The following is a 20,685-nucleotide window of genomic DNA, read 5'->3' as shown; positions in this document are numbered from 1 at the left end:
GGTTTTGCAGTCTTGGCGAGGACACCTGGGTTTTTCCAGCAATTATTATTATTTTCTAGGAAATTCCAGCTGGAAAAAGGCTTGGGGATGATTTATTTGCTGATGCTGGGTTTGCGCTGCTGAAATCCCAGCAGTGCCGTCCCTGGGCTCAACTCTCTGCATTCAGGCATCGAGGACAGCATCTTCCAGCCCAGATGGAGAAGGAGGTGACCCTAAAAGCTCTTTCACCTGCTCCCTGACTCCATCCGACGCTCCCCCGCGCTGTTGATACCATCCTGTCCCAAGCAGTCCATCCATGCCAGGCAGCACAAGCAAGCAGTCAAGAAAATAGTGTTAATTTATTAGACAACACTCACGACAGCACCATATGGAAACCGAAAGCGGTACGTCATTCTCCTGACTGCACTTACACCTCGATGCACTGGAGTAGAGTTAAAAAATAAAAATTCGGGGGGTTTTTTAATGCTACAAAGGTCCCGTCCGGAAGCAGAAGTGCTCTTCAGGAGCATCACAAGCGGAAGGGTGCCCGTGGCTGGTCCCTGGGTGTTGGGGATTGAGCAGCATCCTTGGCAAGCCGGGGACGGGGCGGTCTGTAAACAGTTCCTACACATCTAGGGTGGTCACAGAGGGGAAGCAGAGGGTTGTTTTTTTTTTCACAGTGAGCAAAGACGCGAGGGTGGGGTGGGTGCCCTCGCCATGAGAAGATCAGGGACTCTCTTCTTCGTGGTTTTGACCAACCAGAACAGTAAAAGGGAGGCGGCGTCCCCCTGTGAAATGGTACCAGAGCCCAGCGTGGCGAGATGGATCCAAGGCCAGCACGTGAGTGGGAGAGGTCCTGGAGGAAGAGCTGAGCTGGACCATTTCTCCTCTTCTGGACTTTCTCCCCCAGTTTGCTTCTCCAGCATCTCCTCCTTTTGGCCACGGCTACGGGACCATCACATGCGGATTCACAGCTGCGATGCTGGGGGACTCCCCATGAGAGCCTGCCTGCCGCACCCCTCGATTTACCAGGATAAATAAATAAGTGACAGTGTCTGAGGGCCGGCAGGCAGCGCTCGCCTGCAGAGCAGGCAGCAGGGAAGCCCCACACGTGCTATCTCATGGCGATAGACATCTTGGGTGTAGCGAAGAGTGGTTCATTAAGGGGCGGCCAGGGTGGCTGCTGCTGGCTCAGCTCCTTCTCCAGCCTCTTGAAAAGCTTCTTGGACGCTTTCTTTTGGCGCAGCTTGCGGAGGCAGGAGAGCAAGCCGTGGTCCAGGGCGGTCTGCAGCAAAAATTGGGGGAAGAACAGGTTTTTGGGGCGACTGTGGACCCCAAGGAGATGGCAGAGATGATGCCAAGGTGAACCCTGCACCCTCCGTGCCCACAACTCCTGGAAAAGGGGTTGCTTGGACGGACCCACAAGGACAACACGCGTCCCTTGTGTGCCCAGTGCCCGCCCTGGGCTGCCCTACCTCCAGCACAAAGGCGGTGAAGAAGTTGAGGGCAGCTATCCCCAGTAGCAGCAGCTTGAAATTCAAGTCATCAATGCTCTGCAGCTTCAGCAGGGTTTTGGGGAAGCCCAGGGGGTAGAGGGTCAACCATATCATGAGGCCAAAAAGGAGGATGAGGACTACCAAGAATAGCACTGAGGGCGAGAAGGAAGAGGGTGAGAAGGAGGATGAAGTTTTGGTGTCTCTCTTCATCCACGTGGCCAGCATCATCCTCACCGTTGGTGTACAGTGGCTCCCGAAACGGGTACCCCTTGGACATGGCGACGGCCAGGATGAGGTACTGGAAACCCGTGACACAGAAGAGGACTGTGTTCTCGTAGTTGGGCAGGTTCTGGGGAGCCGTCACCGTGCTGTTCAGTGGCACGTACCTGAGCCGGGCAGGGGAGAAGGAAGAGGGTCAGAGGCAAAGAGAGGGTCTAAATAAGGGTTTTCCGTGAGTGTATGGGAGCTGCTGTGTGTCCTTGATGCCAGCTAGAGTTGGCCAAAGCTAAGGATGAGCGCAATCCTCTGCGCTGTTCCCATTGCTAAACCCACGTGAAGCCGGGTCCCTTACCAGCTCTGCGAGATGGTGATGAAGTAGCTAAGGACTTGCACGGTGATGAGCAAAGCCGTCTGGAGGACGAGGCTGCCCAGCACCAGGACGCTGATCAGCGCCCCTTGGGGCCGCTCCACTCCCAGCTCCTGGGCAGGACCGGTCCGACCCATCAGCACTGCCACAGTGGTGGTGATGATCAGGTCAAAGAAGAGGAACTGGAAATCGCTCAGGTTGGTGTTGATCTGGGAAGGAGAAACCACTCGCTCTCAGTGGGGGGGCTAGGAAAGGGACAGGTTAAAACTCGGCCAGGACAAGGTGACCCAAAGGCATCCCTGAGTGTTGCAGGCACCCGGGCAACCACAGGACTCACCGTGTAGAGCAGCAGGACGGACACAAACTGCACCAGGCTGTACAGGGCCATGTACTTAAAGACACCGAAGGAGGTGACCAGGGAGCACCTGCCCTCCCTGCAGAGAGAAAGAGAGATTCACCCACCAGCCACAACACCCTGCCCATGAATTGTCCCAAAGAGGGGACAGAGGCACTCATGAGACCCCCTCGCCCCTGATTTTTATCCCCGCAGCCCGAGGCTCCTGGCAGCTCACCGGATGACGGTGGGCACGCACTCGATGTTGGCCACACAGGAGGTGAACGGCGAGGCCACCGATGCCTCTGCCTCCGACAGCGAGATGCCCACGTCAGCCGCCTTCAGAGCCCCGCAGTCGTTGGCACCGTCCCCACACATCCCCACACAGTAGCTGCAGTGAGAAGGGATCCGGTATTTCACGACAGGACAGGGGAAAAGCCCTGGGTCTTTAAGGTTGCACCCTTGTCTTTAGGACCACCCCACATCTGGGAGAGGGCAGGATGCAATTTCACAGCTGCCAATCACTCCGGCACACAAGAGAAGTCTCCAGGCAGAGGACTAACCCTCTTGCCCTCCTCTGTCCTCCATCCAGCCAGTCAGAGGGACCTGGCGGGGTTGATTGACAGCCGGCTGAACAGGAGCCAGCAGTGTGCCCAGGGGGCCAAGAAGGCCAATGGCATCCTGGCTGGTGTCAGCAGTAGCGTGGCCAGCAGGGACAGGGAAGGGATCTGAGCCCTGTGCTCAGCCCTGGTGAGGCCGCCCCTCGATTCCTGGGTTCAGTTTTGGGCCCCTCACCCCAAAAAGGCCATTGAATGACTCGAGCGTGTCCAGAGAAGGGCAACGGAGCTGGGGCAGGGTCTGGAGCACAGGTCTGCTGGGGAGCGGCTGGGGGAACTGGGGGGGTTCAGTCTGGAGAAGAGGAGGCTGAGGGGAGACCTCCTGGCCCTCTGCAACTCCCTGTCAGGAGGGTGCAGAGAGGGGGGATGAGTCTCTGGAGCCAAGGAGCCAGCGCCAGGCCCCGAGGGAATGGCCTCAAGCTGCCCAGGGCAGGGTCAGGCTGGCTCTGAGGAAGGATTTCTGTGCAGAAGGGGCTGTTGGGCGTTGGAATGGGCTGCCCAGGGCAGGGGGGGAGTCCCCGGGATCCCTGGAGGGGTTGAAGAGTCGGGCTGAGCCAGCGCTGAGGGATCTGGGGCAGTTGGGAACGGTCAGGGTGAGGTTCATGGTTGGGCTGGAGGAGCTGCAGGGGCTTTTCCAACCCAGATGATTCTGTGATCCCTGGGGGTTGGAGGGGCTTACTTCAGCTCTTGCAGGCTGCACACCAGCTGAGTCTTCTGGTCAGGAGACATGCGGGCAAACACGGTGGCTCGGATAAGGATCTGCAAACAGGGAAAGGCCACGCGTTTGTAACACAGCCCCCCACACCCCTGCACTCCCAGGAGGAGCCTGGTTATTTTGAGCTTTACCAGCTCAGCCAGGCAGAGGGCAACCTGCACCGGCCAAAAAAAACCCACCCCAGGGCATTTTATTTTGGAGCTGTGAGGCTACAGAATGAAACCCCAGTGAGGTCAACCTTGCCAGAGGATTCCCCGCTGCCAGACTCACCTTGGGCAGCAGGTCAGCGAAGTGCTCACAAACCACGGCGAAGGATTTGCCATTCAGCGCGAAGTGGCAGGGCTGTGGCTGCTGGAAGCAGCTGTCCCGTGGGTGCAGACCCTGCCAAGGAAAACGACTCCTTTTTCTGCAGCAGGGCCTCGACTCGTGCTCAAATCCTTGCTGAGCAACGATCTGAACCAGCATCCTCAACCCACACGGAGCAGGAGGTAAAGCAGCTTCCCTTAAACCTTGATTTCAGGCATATAAATGATGGTATTCTGGATAAAAAGCTTGTGTGACCGAGCCCTTTGTGCAGAACCTGAGCAGCACAGTGCTGGCTGCATCCGATGAGGGTGTTTGGAGGCTGATGTGCTCCCAGGGATTAAAAAAGAGCAGGTTATCCTCTCCTGAAGTGGGTATTTAATAAAGGGTTAGAATTGCACCCATAATTGCCCCTAAGGCTAACGATGCTGGGAAAGGACAGTCCTGCAAGATGACCAGCAGCTTGGGCTTTCCAAAACCCCCCCAAAACGTTGCCTTGGGACTCACCTCCACTTGCTCTTCGCCCTGGGAGTGCTCGGCGAGGATGAATTTCAGAGTGGCGGGTTTGTCGTGGCTGGGCGGGGAGGCGGTGACGAAGATCACCCGCTCCTTCGGCTCCACCATGCGGCAGCTCCGGGCCACGTTCACGGCCGTCAGCATGTTGTCTCCTAGCAGAAAGAGGCGGCGGGGCTGAGTAACTGCCAGCGGTGTTGGCTAGCCGGCGCTGGCAAGAGGCTCGCATGGCTGCGAGCCAAGAAGAGCAGCTCAAACCTGCCGTGTCCCCTCTCCCAGCCACCACAGCCACTTTGAGGGGCTCTTTGTTTCCCTCTGTTTTGGAGGAGAGCTCCAAAATCTCATTTCTGCCCTACCCCAGGGAACGGCAGCAGCTTCAACCCCTGGTGGTGCTGCTTGCCTTGCTGCAGAACACCCGAAGGTGACTTCCACGTCCCCCCATTAGCTGTGCAATTCGGGGTGCTCACGAGATACCGACATTTCTGGGATCGGCGATGAAACCATGAGCAGTTTTGTGGTTTAAGCTGCCCACCCCAGGTCTGTGGGTTCACGCTGCATCCATGAAAAAGCAGCCTGCACCCTTCCACACCCTGCCTGCTGCGAGCCCACCGGCAAGGCAGTGTGAACAAGTATCTAGGATGCACAAAACCACAGCCCAGGAGTCCTTGCCGTGTCTCCCACTCATTTCTGGTGGAGAAACCCTTCACCCCTTGCACAACGTTGTCCATGTCCCAGTTTCTCCCTGAGCCCAGCATCCTCATTCCCCTCCGCAGGGTCACCTGTCACCATGACAGGGCGGATGTTGGCGTTCCTCAGGAGGTGAATCACGGGTGCAGACTCTGGCTTGAGGACGTTTTTCATGACGAGGAACCCCAGGAAGGTCAGGCTGCTCTCCACAGTGTCCCTGGTGGGATACAATGAGCCATTCAACACCGCCTTCAACACAGGGCAGAGAGGATCAATTGGTATAAACAGCTAAAAATCCATCTGGGGGGGCAAACAGCCACTGCTTTAGGGTCAGGGTTTAATTCCTTGCAGGCTGCAGGGCAGCAAAGCATCCCATGAGGCAGAGCAAACAAGATCTGAACAGAGACAAGTTGTTGGCACCAACCTCGGGAGCTGCAGGGCCTCCTCAAAGGTGGTCACTGTGCTCAGGGGTTTGCAAGCCAGACCCAAGACCCGGAAACCGTCCGTGGTGTAGTATCGCAGCATCTGGGAGAAATCCACGGGCACTGCCAGCCACGAGGGGAAAAGCAAGGTCAGAACAGTTCCTGAATGAACCTGGGCTGTGTAGGCCTGGTGAGGGGAGCCAGGGCTCGAGCTCCCAAAGGACCGAAGGGCTCTGGGTGCTCATCCAGACTCCAACCCCCTTCCCTGTCTTCTGGCCGGAGCTAGTGCCTGTAGGAACTGCCTCACACATCACCGAGGGTAATGCCTTGTGGGGATGAGCTGCAGGGATGCAGACGGATGCAGAACCGGCTGCTTCTCAGCTGGGGAGAGACAACAAACCACTGTCCCCCCAGCACGTACCCGTTTCCTTCCTGCAAAGGCTGGCCACCATCTCCGGGGCACCCTTGACGTAGACGTGGGCTGAGGCTTCACCGGGCACCTTCACCAGGACACTCATCCTCTGCAAGGAGGAGGAGAAGGGGAAACGCCGGAGGATCCCCACGGGCGACTGGTGCTTCTGTGTAGGAGAGAGAGCAGCTGTGGGGGCCAAGTGGGAACTTCTCTGGGGGAGGTACAACCTCTCCGGGGGCTGGGAAGCACAACCACCCTTTGAGGGCTGTAAGGAACTGAAGGAAGAAATGCCTCAAACATTCATCGGCAAAGAAAATCTCAAGCACAAGCTGTGGCCTTTGGATTAGTCAAAGGAATGTCACCCAAAGAAGTGGGAAGGTATTGAAGGCTGCACCCCCCACTCCCCTGCAGTTGCACTGACAAACTCCTTAGATAAGCCTCAAAGGGGGAGACACTGACGGAGCTAAACCCTACAGAGCAAGCCAGACACCATGCCTGCCTTGCTAATGACTTGCTAATGACTAATGGACCTTGCCACTGAAGTGGTAACAAGAACCTATAAGAGGTGATCCATGACTGAAAAGATCTCTGAGAACAGAGGAAAAACCCAAGCTGGGCAAAGATCACTGACTCAACTGGAACCCCTGCTCCACTTTTTTCCTCATCTCTCATTGAAGTGAATTTGTGGAATACCTGCCCCTTCCTCATCTAGTATGCTAATCAGCTATTAAGAGGAACTTAAAAGGGCAACAGAAACTTTGCTCTGTGTGCACCCACCACCCAGGATTACTGGACCTGAGACAATGCTGGATCCAGGTGTGGGGGTATGGATGTCTTTGATTTCCTTTTCCTTTCCCTTTCCCTTTCCCTTTCCCTTTCCCTTTCCCTTTCCCTTTCCCTTTCCCTTTCCCTTTCCCTTCCCTTTCCCCTTCCCCTTCCCCTTCCCCTTCCTTTCCTTCTTAGATTTATAAGAGACCACATTGCTTATTATCTTTTTCCAAGTTACATTGTTTTCTACTGCTAGTAAAACATTTTAACTAGTTGTTTGGTGTCATTTCACCTTAATTTAACCTGAGGGGATCACAGAACCCTTGCGATTCTCTGGGCTCCCAGTCGGGGTCATGACAAGGGCACAGACCCAGTGGCTTGGGGAACCTCAGCCTCTCTGGTCCACGGGACCTACCCTGTCTCGTGGTTGTTCTTCCTCAGGCGGAGGTTTCATCACAGCCAAGACCTTCGTCCCAAACTGCTGGAATGCGGGCAGCTCACCTTCCTCCTCCTCCATCATTTCCAGGTGCTGAAACCAAGGCAGATGCTGAGCTGGCAAAGCCCCATCCACCCCACAGATGGTTTTACACACCCCCTTCTCCTGGCAGAGCAAGATGTGTGCCACCTCTCTCTTTATAGATACGTAACTTTGCCCACTGATTGTCTTACCCAGCCCGTAGACTCCACCATCTTGAGGTCCACGGGGTCCCCGACAGGCTGTGCCCGCAGCAGTGAGACGGTGTGGCAGGCAGCCAGGGAGTAGAGCAGGGGACCGGCGGGCAGGCAGCGGGGCTCGTGGATGAGGGGCATGAAGTGGTTGTTCTCCAGCGGGACCACCCCCCAGACATCCAGACCTTCCTCTGTCAGGGTTCCTGTCTGCAGGGAGAGCGCAGTGGGGTCCAGGCCAGCCCCCCCCAAGCTGGACACCGTGATCCCGCAGTGCTGCCCCAGACTCACCTTGTCGAAGCAAACCAGGCGGATCTTCCCGCAGAGGTTGATACGGGGAGGGCTGATGCAGAAGATGCCCTGTTTCTTCAGCCTGTTCTGGGCATAGATGGTGCCCACCGTCATCGCAGCTGGCAGAGCGGGGGGCACGATGACAGTGACGAGGTCGAGGGCACGTATGATGATTTGCCCCACGGGGACCTGGCAGGCGAGGAAGAAGAGGGGTGGGTGTCCTGAGAACCTTCGTCCATCTCCACCCGCATCGGCTGACAGCCCCAGTGCCAGCCTGAGCTCGAGGATTCACCAGCTCCAACAACCCTACCTGGTTTTTAACCAAGATGAGGATGCTGTACAGCGTGCCAATAAAAGCTGTGCAGAGGGAGAACAGGCTTGATTACAAAGCAAAGCAGATGAAGGGTGGGTTCAACCATTTAAGAGGGAGTTGGCTGCTCCTGGCCATGCCTCCATGTTCAGACGTACCCAGGATGGAGAGGAACAGGACAAACTTCACAGCATCCTTGTAGAACTTGAAGCTCACGGGTTTGGGGTAGAGGATGGAGCTGATAAGATCCCCTTTGGCCGTGCAAAACCCTGTAGGATACGGCCAGAAATTAAGCACATGTAAAGCCACCGCTCTGAAGGATGTGGCTTAATCCCGGCTTTTCCCCTCAAACCATTACCTGTGCGGGTCACCACAGCCAGCACTTCTCTGCCCACGTAGGACTTGGCTTGGATGACCTGAGTCCCACAGAACAAGGTGTGTCGCCTGTGCTCCTCGGGGGAATAGATGGTGCTGGCTGCCTGGCTGCCAGCTGGGAGGGGGGTTTTCATCACCGGCACGCTCTCCCCTGCGGTGAGGGACAGAATGGAGGTTTCACAGAATCACAGAATCATCTGGGTTGGAAAAGCCCTTGAAGCTCCTCCAGTCCAACCATGAACCTCACCCTGACCGTTCCCAACTGCCCCAGATCCCTCAGCTCTGGGTCAGCCCGACTCTTCAACCCCCCCAGGGATGGGGACTCCCCCCCTGCCCTGGGCAGCCCATTCCAACGCCCAACAGCCCCTTCTGCACAGAAATCCTTCCTCAGAGCCAGCCTGACCCTGCCCTGGGCAGCTTGAGGCCATTCCCTCGGGGCCTGGCGCTGGCTCCTTGGCTCCAGAGACTCATCCCCCCTCTCTGCCCCCTCCTGTCAGGGAGTTGCAGAGGGCCAGGAGGTCTCCCCTCAGCCTCCTCTTCTCCAGACTGAACCCCCCCAGTTCCCCCAGCCGCTCCCCAGCAGACCTGTGCTCCAGACCCTGCCCCAGCTCCGTTGCCCTTCTCTGGACACGCTCGAGTCATTCAGTGGCCTTTTTGGGGTGAGGGGCCCAAAATTGAACCCACTCATCAAGGGGCGGCCTCACCAGTGCCGAGCACAGGGCTCAGATCCCTTCCCTGTCCCTGCTTATCACCCTGGGGGGTCAGGATCCAACCAGCCTGGATGGGAAGGGGCTGCTGTAGGGCCTCTTAGATGCAAGGCTTGTCCTCTCCCCCAAAATCCCCAGTGAAAGACAGGGTGGTGAAGGCGTGCAGCCCACGGGGTGCTGGATCTCTCACCCGTCAGCATGCTCTCATTGACCATGCACTCGCCCGTCAGCAGTGCGGCGTCACAAGGGACCAGCATCCCGTCCACGGGGAGGCTGATGCAATCGCCTGGCACCAGGTCTGCAGAGCTCACCACCATCTCCTCTGGAAAAAAAGTGCAGTCGTGCTCAGACACGTCATCCCAGCACCCTCCCAAACGGCTTCATGCCAGGAGCCCTCGCTCCTTGCTGGTGTCATGCTCACCTCCGCTGGGGCGATGGACTCGGACCCCCACTGACATCTTGGCCATGGTTTGCAGTGTGGTGCTTTGCTGCGAAGGGAGGGAGCAGTCACAGAATCACAGAACTACAGAATCATTCAGGCTGGAAAAGACCCTGGGGATCATCGAGTCCAACCCTCAGCCCAACACGACAAAGTTCTCCCCTAGCCCACATCCCCCCACAGCTCATCCAAACGGCCCTTAAACACCCCCAGGGATGGGGACTCCCCCCTCCCTGGGCAGCCTGTTCCACTCTCTGACCACTCTTTTGTGAAACATTTTTCCTCATGCCCAGTCTGACCCTCCCCTGTCACAGTTTCAAGCCGTTCCCTCTTGTTCTGTCACTAATTCCCTGTGGGCAGAGCCCAGCCCCAGCCTCTCTGCAATGTCCTGTCAGGAGCTGCAGAGAGGGATGAGGGCTCCCCTCAGCCTCCTCCTCCTCACACTGAACACTCCCAGCTCCTTCACTGGCTCCTCACAGGATTGATTCTCCAGCCCTTCCCCAGCCTCGTTGCCCTCCTCTGCCCTCGCTCCAGCACCTCGCCCAAGGGCAGCTCAAAAAGCACAGCATCCATAAAACAGGTGTCAAAGTCTTGGGCCCATAGAAAGGAAAAGGAAACCTGCCCCACTGTTGGAGTAAGGGTTGTCCTCCCCCAGCTGGGCTCAGAGGGAGTTCAGCATCAGAACAGATGTCAAATAGCATCAGAAAATGGGCTCTTACACCAGAGCTGCTTGTCACAAATAAGCCCACCACCAACCTTCCTCGTCTCGTAGAGGGACAGCCCTAAGGAGATGGTGGAGATGAGGAAGATGCAGGCAGCGTAGTAGTAATAGGCATCACAGACCCACAGCACGATGCTGAACACTTGGAAGATGTAGAAGGGATTGAGCACCTGGAAAGGAACAAGGAGAGAGAGAAGGTTTTGGGAGGGGAGAACTTCCTCCAGCCTACTGTCAGACCTCCAGGCTCCTTGAGGAGCAACAGCTTCTGCAGAGGAGAAGCTGGCCCTTCCTTGGGGCTGTGGATGAGCCAGCAGACTTCTTACAAACCCTCCGTCCTCCGCAGCCCTGCTTATGTTTGATAGTCCTGAGGATGCTCAGCCACCCCTGCAATTACCTGGGAAAGCTCCTGTCTGAGCTAAGAGGCAGGATGGGTCCCCCCTACAGCTGTTCCAGCTCTGCCTTCTCTGACTTCTGCCCAAGCTGCCTAAAGGCCTCTCTGTGTCAGAGAAGAAGGGCCCACAAAGCACTTGCAGCGAGGGACGTGGAGCAGGGGAAGGATCTGCCCTGGGACAACTCGCCCTTTGGAAGCACGGCCCGTCGATGCACACCTCCTCCACCAACAGCCTCGCGTAGGACTTGACTGGCACCTCGATCAGGTTCGGTCCGTATATCTTCCTTCTGCAAAGAGGAGAGAAAAGCACGGGGGAAGCAAATGCATGGTAGGGAAGAGACGTATTTCCAACCCAAGGAACCCTCACGCTGCCCAGACCTCCACGGGAGCCCCGTTACGTGGAGAAGCCAAGCCAGGGCAATCCAGCCCACCGAGCTGTACTCTGTTTTGAGGTCTGAATGCAAGAAACATCCCAGGCTCCAGGATTTGGTGGCCCCTGAAAAACCCTCATCTGTGCTCCCTGCGTGTCCCACGAAGCTGGTAGATCCCTACCTGGTGTTGTGGTCTTGCTGGTCAAGCCCAGCCTGGGAGAGGTGGAGATCTGCGCAGGTCCAGCCTTCATCCAAGACACTGGCAAGCCCGAGAGAAAAGAAAAACAGAGGCAAAATGGAGTCAAAATCAGCAGGAGTCTGGCTCAGTGGAACAAACACCCTGTCCAACTCCTTGGTGACAAAAAAAAACATTTAGGAAAGGGAGAGCATCTTGTTCCTCGGCCTCTGACACAGCTCATGGGCGCCAAGGAGCGGGAACAAAAGGGGCACAGTTTGGAGAGCCGCGAGCAGCACAGCGCCATGGGGACCAACCCAGCACGGGGCAGCTGCCAAACTACTTCACCCGGTTTCCTCTGCCCACAAAGACGGACAATAACAACAACTTGGGGTGGGGGGGAGAGGCAGCGCAGCTTCCCTGACCCAACTCCCCGGGGATGGTCTCCAAAGGCTTTGCAGCATGGAGAAAAGCTCCAGCACGGTTGTGTGACTTCCAGCTGGGTCAGGGCCATTTTGGGGGGTTGAGGGGCCAAGATAAGCAGCAGAGAGATGCAGAGAGGTTTGCTGTGGCATGGAGGCACAGAAAAAATACCTGACTTTGCAGAATGCCTGCCGCCGTTCAATCCAGATGTAGCGCATGCCCTCGAAGAGATAGTACCGCAAGATGTTCTTCTGAGCAGAGCGGGATATTAAAAATAAGGTGTTGGTGGGACACAAGGGGAGCCCCCGCCAAGGGAGAGGAATTAAGGGGTGGAGGTGGGAAGGGTCGCTAGTGTTACCTCTTCCTTGTCATGGAGCTGGATGGTGTCCCGGCTCTCCTCCTCATCCGACACGCCGATGGCAATGCTGGTTCTCCGGTCCTCCAGCCTGGCCCCAGGGTGTTGCTCCAGGCTGCTCAGGGTGGAAAACCAAGGGTCAGACCCTCCCTGTCCACCAGCGCTGCTGCAAACGTCCCCCTCCCTCAAAGCCAAAAGCTCAGGTGAGCCCCTGCCCGCTGGCATCACCGCGGGGACATGGGCCCAGCTCACCTGCCCTCGCCCAGCGTCTCCGTGCGCACGCGGGTGGTGAAGCACTGTCCGAATCGGTCCTGCAACACAGGCACGGGTCTGAGCAGAGGGAAATGGGGAGCTCCCCGCATGTCCCCCCTGCTCCTTCAAATGGGGACAGCGTCACAGGCAGGCAGGGAGTCCCCGGCCAACCGTCCCAGATGGCAGCTGGGATTCAGAGACAATAAAGAGAAACACAAAGCCAGGCTGGCTGCTAAAGAAGAGGAAAGCACAAAATTATTCCAGGAATATAAAAATTATTCAATTAATTAAAATAAATAATTAAAATAATAATTATTCCTGGAATAATTTGGCTCCGGGGTAGCGCATTCCTTGATGAAAGGAGATGTCAAACACAATTAGGGAGGGGAGGGTGACAAGCAGCAAGGAACATGCCCAGGGTCCCCCTGGGAAGGCAGTGGCAGAGCCCAAACCCAGACCCCTGGACACTTCTGGGGACTCACTCTGATGATGACCCAGTCGGCCTGGCCGAGGGCGCAGGGCTTGCACTTCGCCTGCACCTCCAGGCTCGGCTTCCAGTGGAAGAGGACGAGAAGCAGCCCTGCCGTCAGCACAGAGCAAGCGTGGCACAGGGCCACCCGCCACGTCTTGGTCTGGTAGCCCGTGACCTCCTAGAAGAAAGGAGGTCACTTTTACAGAGATGCTTATTCATAAAATAAACTGAAATTAAGATTATCAAGCATCTAAATCCTACACTGATAAAAGCCCTAAGATTCCTGGCGTCATTTAACACCAGGCAGGTGACAACCAAGTAGCTTTGAGGTTGGAAAACCACCGTCTTGTGCTGGGTGTTGTAGATACCGTGGGTTTTGTGCCACCCCTTCCCGAGCGTGCCTTCCTCCCCACAACGAAGCCCTCGGAGACCTACCATGCGGGATTTCTCAGCGTCTGGCTGCAGCGTCCCGTACCCTGGCCGCTGGTTCCCCAGCAGCCTGCTGCTGTCTGCAAAGTCAAAGAACAGCGGGGGGAGAAAAAAAAGTAAGGCGAGCTGATCTGAGGGGTTATTTAGGAGATGCCACCACGGTGATGGGCTCCCAGCGGCAGCGATGACATCCCCAGATCACTGCTGGAAGGTGGCTGGACTCGGTGTCCCCTCTGCCATCCACCCGGGGTGCTCGGCCACCTCCGCCGCGCAGGGGGATGCCGTGGGCATGGGGTACCCCAGCGCCGCCCGGTCACCCTCCCGCGGCACGTGACGGTCACGCGAGCGATGCCAAAGGAGGCCGGGGAGAAAAGCTGGCACAAAACCAGCAGCTTAGCAGCCGGGGGAAGGGAGCAGGGCTGGTGTAGAGCCAGATCAAGCGCAGGGAGAGCTCTCCCAGCCCCTTTTCATGCTTGTTTGCTCCTTGAGTTTTCCCCTGCACGGAGGATGTGGTCACAAAATTTGCTTTTTCTAGGTTTAACAATGCCCAGCGTGGCTCAGCACCTCCAATTCCTGCCGGTCTCCGCTGCACCCCAATTCCCAGCCTGGGAGACGGGGATCACAGGAGGCATTGCTGTAATCATCCCAGGTGGGCTTTTGATCATCACCCTCTGTCCCAGGAAGCTGCACCCACTTATGCCCTAAATCCACACTGGATTACAAGCCGTCGTGTCCCAACTCCAGGATCTTAAAGCAGCAGCAGCAACGAGATAACACTTGGCACAAACACGAACCCAGGAGCTAGTTCCCACCCTTGGGACAAGCAGAAAACTTCCTGGCTGGGCTGGATTCAGGTTTCTAGGAGGGCGCTCAGACCGGCTTAACGATTTACACGCTGGGTGGGAGCCTGTACACCCGTCCTCTGCTGGAAAAGCTACCCCGGCTGGATTCCTGCCACTCCCTGCTCCGACCCCAAAGCTCGTCTGCAGGTGACAAAAGTAATTAATTAAAACCATCCTCTGGTTTTGACAACCACCAGTGACGGGGTGTCCACCTTGCCAAGCGGCCCAGTGGATAGCCAGCTCCCAGAATGCAGCCGGTGCCACTCCAAGTGAGAAGTTTTGGGTTGAGGAAGTGGGGGATGAGCCCAAGGGATGGTTTATTAAAATAAAAACCCTCCCAGGAGCCAAAACGAACGGCTGTGAAGCTCGCCAAGGGCCCGCGAGGAGATGGGACGCCAGATCTCCCCACTGGCAGCGTCAAAGCCTGCGAAAAGCATCGATTCCAGGTGAAACGGGCACGGGAGGGTGAGGAGGAGCATGTGCTGCCCTTCAAGAGAGCAGAACAGAGGAGAGGGCAAGGGGGTGCCTCATACAAAGGCTTTTCCCCAGCGCTGTCTGAAGGGTTTGCAGGAGGGGGGAAGTATCAAACCAAACTGAAAACAACCCAGTTTGCTTTCTGCACCTCCCCAAAACAGGCTGGGCAGCAAGAAGCACAGCCCACCTCTCCACCTGAACTCTGCTGTGAGCAACAGCAAAAGTATTAGGACTTTCTCGACTCTATAAGCAGTAAATCTCCTGGAGGAGCGCAAGCATGGCCGCAACCGGCTCTGTCCTGCAGAGCTGCAGCTCTTGTCCAACCCCATCTCCGTCCCCGTGGGTTTTCTCCCCTCCCGCTCCCATCCCGGCTGCTCCCCGAACACAGCGAGCGAGAACGGGCTCTCACCTCGACTCACCGCGCCTTACCCCGCCGCTTGCGCAAGCGGAGCCGTCCCCGGGTGGGATGGGATCGGTACAACCGCCATCACCTGCCCGCCGGAGGACGTGTCCGGGAAGCAGTCGGCGGGGAGGGCAGAGCGCCGCGAAGCTGCGCTACCAGTTTGAATCGCGGCGCAGCGGCCACACCTCGTCGGCAAACACGGCGTGGAGGCACCCGGCCACCCCTCCTCCCGCTCCCGAAGCTGGGGGGGGGGGTTTCCCCTGAGCTCATCTGGAGAGCCCTGGGGAAAAGATTTGCTTCTCTCTCTGCTGCTAGAGGGGGACTGTGGGGAGGGGAACGGCCGGGAGGGGCTGCAAACTCAGGGAGGGTCAGCGATGCACCAGCCTGGCTGGCAGGGGGAAGAGGGGAGCCACCATTCCCCGCTGATGCCAGGTTTGTGTGGCCAGAAGGCTGCTTGAAGTCCCAGCACCAGCTCCTTGCCTGGCTCTGAGAAGAGTTGGTGCCCTGTCTTGCACCTTTTAGAGAACCACCACGTGTCCCTGCTGTCAAAGTTTGGGGAAAACTGGGGATAAAGATGCTCAGGATGACCTGACATCTAGCACAGGTCCCAGGAGGGGAGGTTGTACCCTCTGACACCAGAAAGCGGAGCTGGAAACCTTGAGCCTGCAAATCTCATGGCAGTGAACATCCCTCTGCAAAGCTGCCCCAGCCCTGGCAGCCACTGTCTGCAAACACCAGTACCTGTACTTGACCCGGGATTTTATGCTGAGACGCAGCCTTTCTCCCCAGCAGCACACACACACTGAAAGCGGACTCATGTTGGTCCCAAGGCCCTTCTCCACAAGCTCCCTTTGCAGCCACGGCGCTTTTACAAGCACCTTTCTTGAAGCAAACAAACCCCAAAGGGACTTTGAAGATCTCCCTCTGCTCTCATGGTCCCCGTTGGATGCTCAGGGCTTCCCAGGCAGCAGCATCCATCCATCCATCCATCCACCCACCCATTCATCCATCCATCCATCCCTCCCATATCATCCATCTACCCATCCCACATCCCTCCCTCCCTCCCTCCATATCCCATCCATCCATCCATCCATCCCTCCCTCCATCTCCCATCCATCCATCCATCCATCCATCCCACACCCATCCATCCCTCCCTCCCTCATGTTCCATGCAAGAAGAGGAAGGTCCACCCAGGGAGGTTACTGCTCCAGCCAGCAAGGTCTGGTGCTGTCTGGTCAACGGATTGGGGCTGGCAAGGTCAGTCTGGGCCCTCGGAGACAGGGGCATGGAAAATCAGGATGAGGCAGAAGTAAGGAATGAGGGATGAGGAAAGGAAAATGACATTTGGGGCACGCAGGGCAAGATTTAACTCGTGAGGATCTTTCAGAGCAGCCTTCAGGCTCTAGTTTGGGATGGGAGATGTCCCAGCCAGCTGCAAGCCCAGACCCAGCGAGGGCTTGGGATGAGATGGCGTCGACTCTCCTGCCCTTTCCACGAAGCCAACATCAACCCGTCCGTGTGAGCCAACCAGAGAGAAACACGTCGTCCTGCTTGCCATGCAGCCGGAGCAAACGTGTTCTACCAGGAGGTCTGGTCCTACCCAGACATGGCAGCATCTGCTGTTGGGGGGGGAGCGCAGCCAGTAAAACGCCCCAGGGCTGGAAGAAACAAAAGGACAAGACTGGCTCGATGCAAGGTGAGGACGTGGAAGACAGGGATTCGGGCTCTGCCGTTGCTGGTAACCCCAGGGAAATCACTCTTGTGCATCAGACCCTTGAGATGGGTGAGAAAATAAAGTTCTCATAGGCGAGGCACCCTCCCAGTAGACCTGTCCACCTCAAACTGGTTTCAGTTTGGATTTGTAGGGAAGGTTTGTCCACGAGGAGGAAGCCAGCAGCACAGCCAGCGTTTTCTTTGCCACGTGCTGACGACACCGGCTGAGGCAAGGGCGGTCAAACCCTTCCAGCAAGGCGGGTTTCTCTCCTACTTGGGCAGGCATCGCCCTGACCTCTCCTGCACTCAGTTTTGCAAGACCTCACTGTATGCCAAAACCACCTGCCAAGCTGGAGATAAACGCCCGGTGGCTTCAGGGAGCATCCTTGGGCAGCCACTCGTGAGGGGGGAGGAAAAAAGGTCGTTTATATCCAAAACTCCCATTTTCCCCAAATTGTGGTTAAATAAAGGGCTCTTGCCTCCCTCAGGGAGAGAGGGGCTGTGCTTCTCGCAGCCCATCATCACTGTTTGGTGTGTTAAGCCAGGATTAGAGAATCTCCCACCCCTTGAGCCAGTCTGCCAGGCTGGCAGCACTAAACCTGGGTACTCTTAAATTAAGCAGCACTGGAAGAAAATAAAAATGGGGTGAGGTTTAACCCTCAACTACTACTATGCTGGAGCAAAAGATGGGTGAAGGGGGCCTGAGGGGTGGCGAGTGGGGTCACCACGGTGGCAGGGACAGTGGTGACAGGGACCATGGCGGCGGCACAGCCAGGCAAGCCCCACAGAGCCCAGTCTGGGCACCCAACGAGCCTTACGAGGGGCCACGGTGCGGTCACACTCCTGCCTTTCCTGCCACAAAGCTCCTTCCCCTCTTGTGCCCATGCTGCCCTTGAGAAACTCCTCCGCGCTTTCTGGGGCAAATTCAAAAGGAAACGGGCAAAGGTTGCACAGGCTGCACCACTTCCGTGTGTCACAGAATGAGAAACGCTGCTGACACGAGGGATGCAGGGCGCTGTGGGCACTTTCTCCAATGCAATATCGCACTGAGCACAAGGCTGAACCTAAATCCAACCCTGCGAATGGTCTGTAAGGCCAAGCCATGGTCGGAAGCGATGCTGATTCAGGGTTCGTTTACCCAACGTCGCATGACGTCCTTTATCACAGAATCACAGAATCATCTGGGTTGGAAAAGCCCTTGCAGCTCCTCCAGTCCAACCATGAACCTCACCCTGACCGTTCCCAACTCCACCAGATCCCTCAGCGCTGGGTCAGCCCGACTCTTCAACCCCTCCAGGGATGGGGACTCCCCCCCTGCCCTGGGCAGCCCATTCCAACGCCCAACAGCCCCTTCTGCACAGAAATCCTTCCTCAGAGCCAGCCTGACCCTGCCCTGGGCAGCTTGAGGCCATTCCCTCGGGGCCTGGCGCTGGCTCCTTGGCTCCAGAGACTCATCCCCCCTCTCTGCCCCCTCCTGGCAGGGAGTTGCAGAAGGCCAGGAGGTCTCCCCTCAGCCTCCTCTTCTCCAGACTGAACCCCCCCAGTTCCCCCAGCCGCTCCCCAGCAGACCTGTGCTCCAGACCCTGCCCCAGCTCCGTTGCCCTTCTCTGGCCACGCTCGAGTCATTCAATGGCCTTTTTGGGGTGAGGGGCCCAAAACTGAACCCAGGAATCGAGGGGCGGCCTCAGCAGTGCCGAGCACAGGGCTCAGATCCCTTCCCTGTCCCTGCTGGCGACTGGAGAAATCCCCGGGATTGCTCCGCTCGTGGGGTCAGAAAGGCAACGCCGTCCTTTGCAACCTTCAAGCCCAGCCCCAGCCCCGCGCCGCTGACCAAGGGGACGCTTCGCTCGGCTCCAGACCCCGACGAGCTCGGAGCTTCCCCAAACGCGGAGTCGGAGCGACGGGCTCGCGGGGCTCCAGCTGCGGGGTTTGGCAGTTCTCGGAGCATCCCAAAGCGACGCCTGGGTTTCGTCCCCCCATGTTTTTCACGCGGATTAATCGGCGCACGCCTCAACGCCGAGTCTGACGCGCCGATGCCGCCAGCAGCGGGGCCAAGAGCTCGTGTCTCAGCGGGATGAAAAGCAAAATAGTTCTGCACCAACTGAAAGCTGCAACATCCCGCCACAGCAAAAGCACGAACCCGCTCAGCCGCGGCCTCAAAGAGCGTTTTCCAGACCCACAGCACCCCAGGGTGGGCGGGGGGACAGCGCTGCCCGTCCCCCCCCCGTGCTCAGCCATCCCCCAAATCTGTGATGCCAGGGAGGGGGCAGCACCCCGCTTTGCACCATCCCCATCTCCTCCTTTTGCAAACCTTGCTGGAGGGGAAAATAAAGCAAAATAAAGCAAATGAAAGCAAATTAAAGCTGCCCTCCTCTCTGTGCCCTGCATGCAGCCCCCCCCCCCCCCCCCCCGGCTCCTTCCTGCAGAACACACCGCACGGGCACGGCCGAGGGGGGTGAGCGCAACCCCGGAGCTCCCCGATGCAAGCCGGGGAAGGGGGGGGACAGGGGACGGACGACGAGGGACGGGGACTGTGCAGACCGCGCCCCCCCCCCCCCCCGGCCTTCCCCCCCCCCCCCCACGCGTGGGTCCCCTGACCTGAGCTCATGGCTGGCGGCCACGCGCGGGCCGGGGTGCGGGCACCCCGGGGCCGGAGCCCCACGCACGCCCAGCTCCACGGCGCTCGGCGGAAGGGCGGCCCGCGGGCGCTGCTGGGACTTGTAGTCCTTCACACACACACACATCCCCCTCACCCCCCCCCAAAAAAAGCAAAGAAACACCCCGAGTGCTGCCCTCACACCCCCCACACCCCCCCGTCTTGCAGCCCCTCCGTGGCAGCGCACAGCGCTCACGAGGGGGGGATCTGCACCCCCCACAAACAAAATACCGGGGTCCTGCCCCAAAAAGGGGTTTGCACCCACACAGCTTGTCATGAAATGCACAGGGTTCTGTCCCAAAAAGGGCTTTGCACCCCCATATGTTGTAAGGAAACGCTCAGGGCTCAACCCCCAAAAGGGGCTTTGCACCCCCGTATCTTGCAAGAAAATGTTCTGGGTTCTGCTCTCAAAAGGGCCTTTGCACCCCGTGTATCTGAGAGGAAACACACCACGTTCTGCCCCAAATGGGGCTTTGCACTCCCATAGCTTATAAGGAAATACACCAGGTTCTGCCCCCAAAAAGGGGGGTTTGCACCCCCATATCTTGTAAGGAAACACACAGGGCTCAGCCCCCAATGGGGCTTTGCACTCCCATAGCTTATAAGGAAATACACCAGGTTCTGCCCCCAAAAAGGGGGGTTTGCACCCCCATATCTTGTAAGGAAACACACAGGGCTCAGCCCCCAATGGGGCTTTGCACCCCCATATCTTGCAAGAAAAGGCACTAGGCCCCGCCCTAAAGAAAGGCTTTGTGTCCCCCTATCTTGGAATAAAACACACCATGTTCTGCCCCAAAAGGGGCTTTGCAGCCCCCCCTTTTCTCCCCCCTTGGCTGCACCCCCTGCACGCTCCCACTGCAGCAGGGCTCCCACTTGGAAAGCTGCAGGAAAGGGAATTTTGAAGCCAGTAACTGGGTGCAGGCCCAAATAACACCCCTGGAGCAGACCCCTGCACCTGAAGTGGGGATCCAGTTGCTGCAAAACCAGTCAGAAATACCAGTAACTGCGAGAAGGGCTGCTCCTGCCCCGCATCCCCCCCAGCAACTGCCTTCCCCACTGAGCCCATCCTTGCACAAAGGTTTTTGTTTCGTTCACAGGAGGGGAGTTAAGGCCAATGTTTTCTTCTGATGGGCCTCAGGTAGGGCGTGTGCTTCCTCCCGAAGCCAAAGATGAAGCAGATTTTGCTGATCAGATCAGAAAAAAACCTCATCTAGCGCAGCGACTGCCAAGGCAGCAAGGGGCTGCTTTTGGCTCCTCAGCACCCTCCTGCATTTCCACCCAACGCTCAGGAAGTGTGCCTAGCTTTTAGATAAAACAAGGCAAAAACCAGTTCATTTGTGCTCAAAAAACCACATTAACTAAAGAGGAGGGAGTAGTAGGCGAGGACG

The 20,685-nt window shown here is 57.5% G+C and overlaps 1 protein-coding gene across 4 annotated transcripts; it reads right to left on the bottom strand.

The window, feature by feature from the left end:
* Window positions 1-78: 78 nt before the first annotated feature.
* ATP13A2 (ATPase cation transporting 13A2) lies at window positions 79-19,416 on the bottom strand. 4 transcript variants are annotated; one of them, XM_074924751.1, is made up of 29 exons: window positions 19,240-19,416; window positions 13,216-13,289; window positions 12,791-12,958; window positions 12,309-12,367; window positions 12,060-12,171; window positions 11,873-11,949; window positions 11,285-11,362; window positions 10,950-11,019; window positions 10,377-10,511; window positions 9,603-9,669; window positions 9,372-9,503; window positions 8,458-8,625; window positions 8,258-8,368; window positions 8,100-8,146; window positions 7,790-7,978; window positions 7,502-7,708; window positions 7,248-7,361; window positions 6,074-6,230; window positions 5,655-5,775; window positions 5,323-5,447; window positions 4,538-4,698; window positions 3,998-4,078; window positions 3,692-3,771; window positions 2,634-2,786; window positions 2,399-2,495; window positions 2,047-2,270; window positions 1,710-1,861; window positions 1,455-1,627; window positions 79-1,264 (listed from the first exon to the last, which is right to left on the bottom strand). In XM_074924751.1, exons 1-29 carry the CDS (start codon window positions 19,247-19,249, stop codon window positions 1,094-1,096), a joined length of 3,513 nt encoding a protein of 1,170 aa, XP_074780852.1. In that variant the 5' UTR covers window positions 19,250-19,416; the 3' UTR covers window positions 79-1,093. The 4 variants fall into 4 exon arrangements, with proteins under 4 accessions (XP_074780852.1, XP_074780850.1, XP_074780849.1 ...); XM_074924749.1 differs by having other exon boundaries at window positions 3,998-4,108; window positions 19,240-19,413; XM_074924748.1 differs by having other exon boundaries at window positions 3,998-4,108; window positions 11,873-11,952; window positions 19,240-19,344.
* Between the last annotated feature and the right edge of the window lie 1,269 nt (window positions 19,417-20,685).

The sequence above is a fragment of the Athene noctua genome, chromosome 22, assembly GCF_965140245.1.
Source record: "Athene noctua chromosome 22, bAthNoc1.hap1.1, whole genome shotgun sequence".
Lineage (NCBI taxonomy): Eukaryota > Metazoa > Chordata > Aves > Strigiformes > Strigidae > Athene > Athene noctua.
Note: the sequence above shows the minus strand (reverse complement) of the source record. Positions and strands in the feature narration are given on the sequence as shown.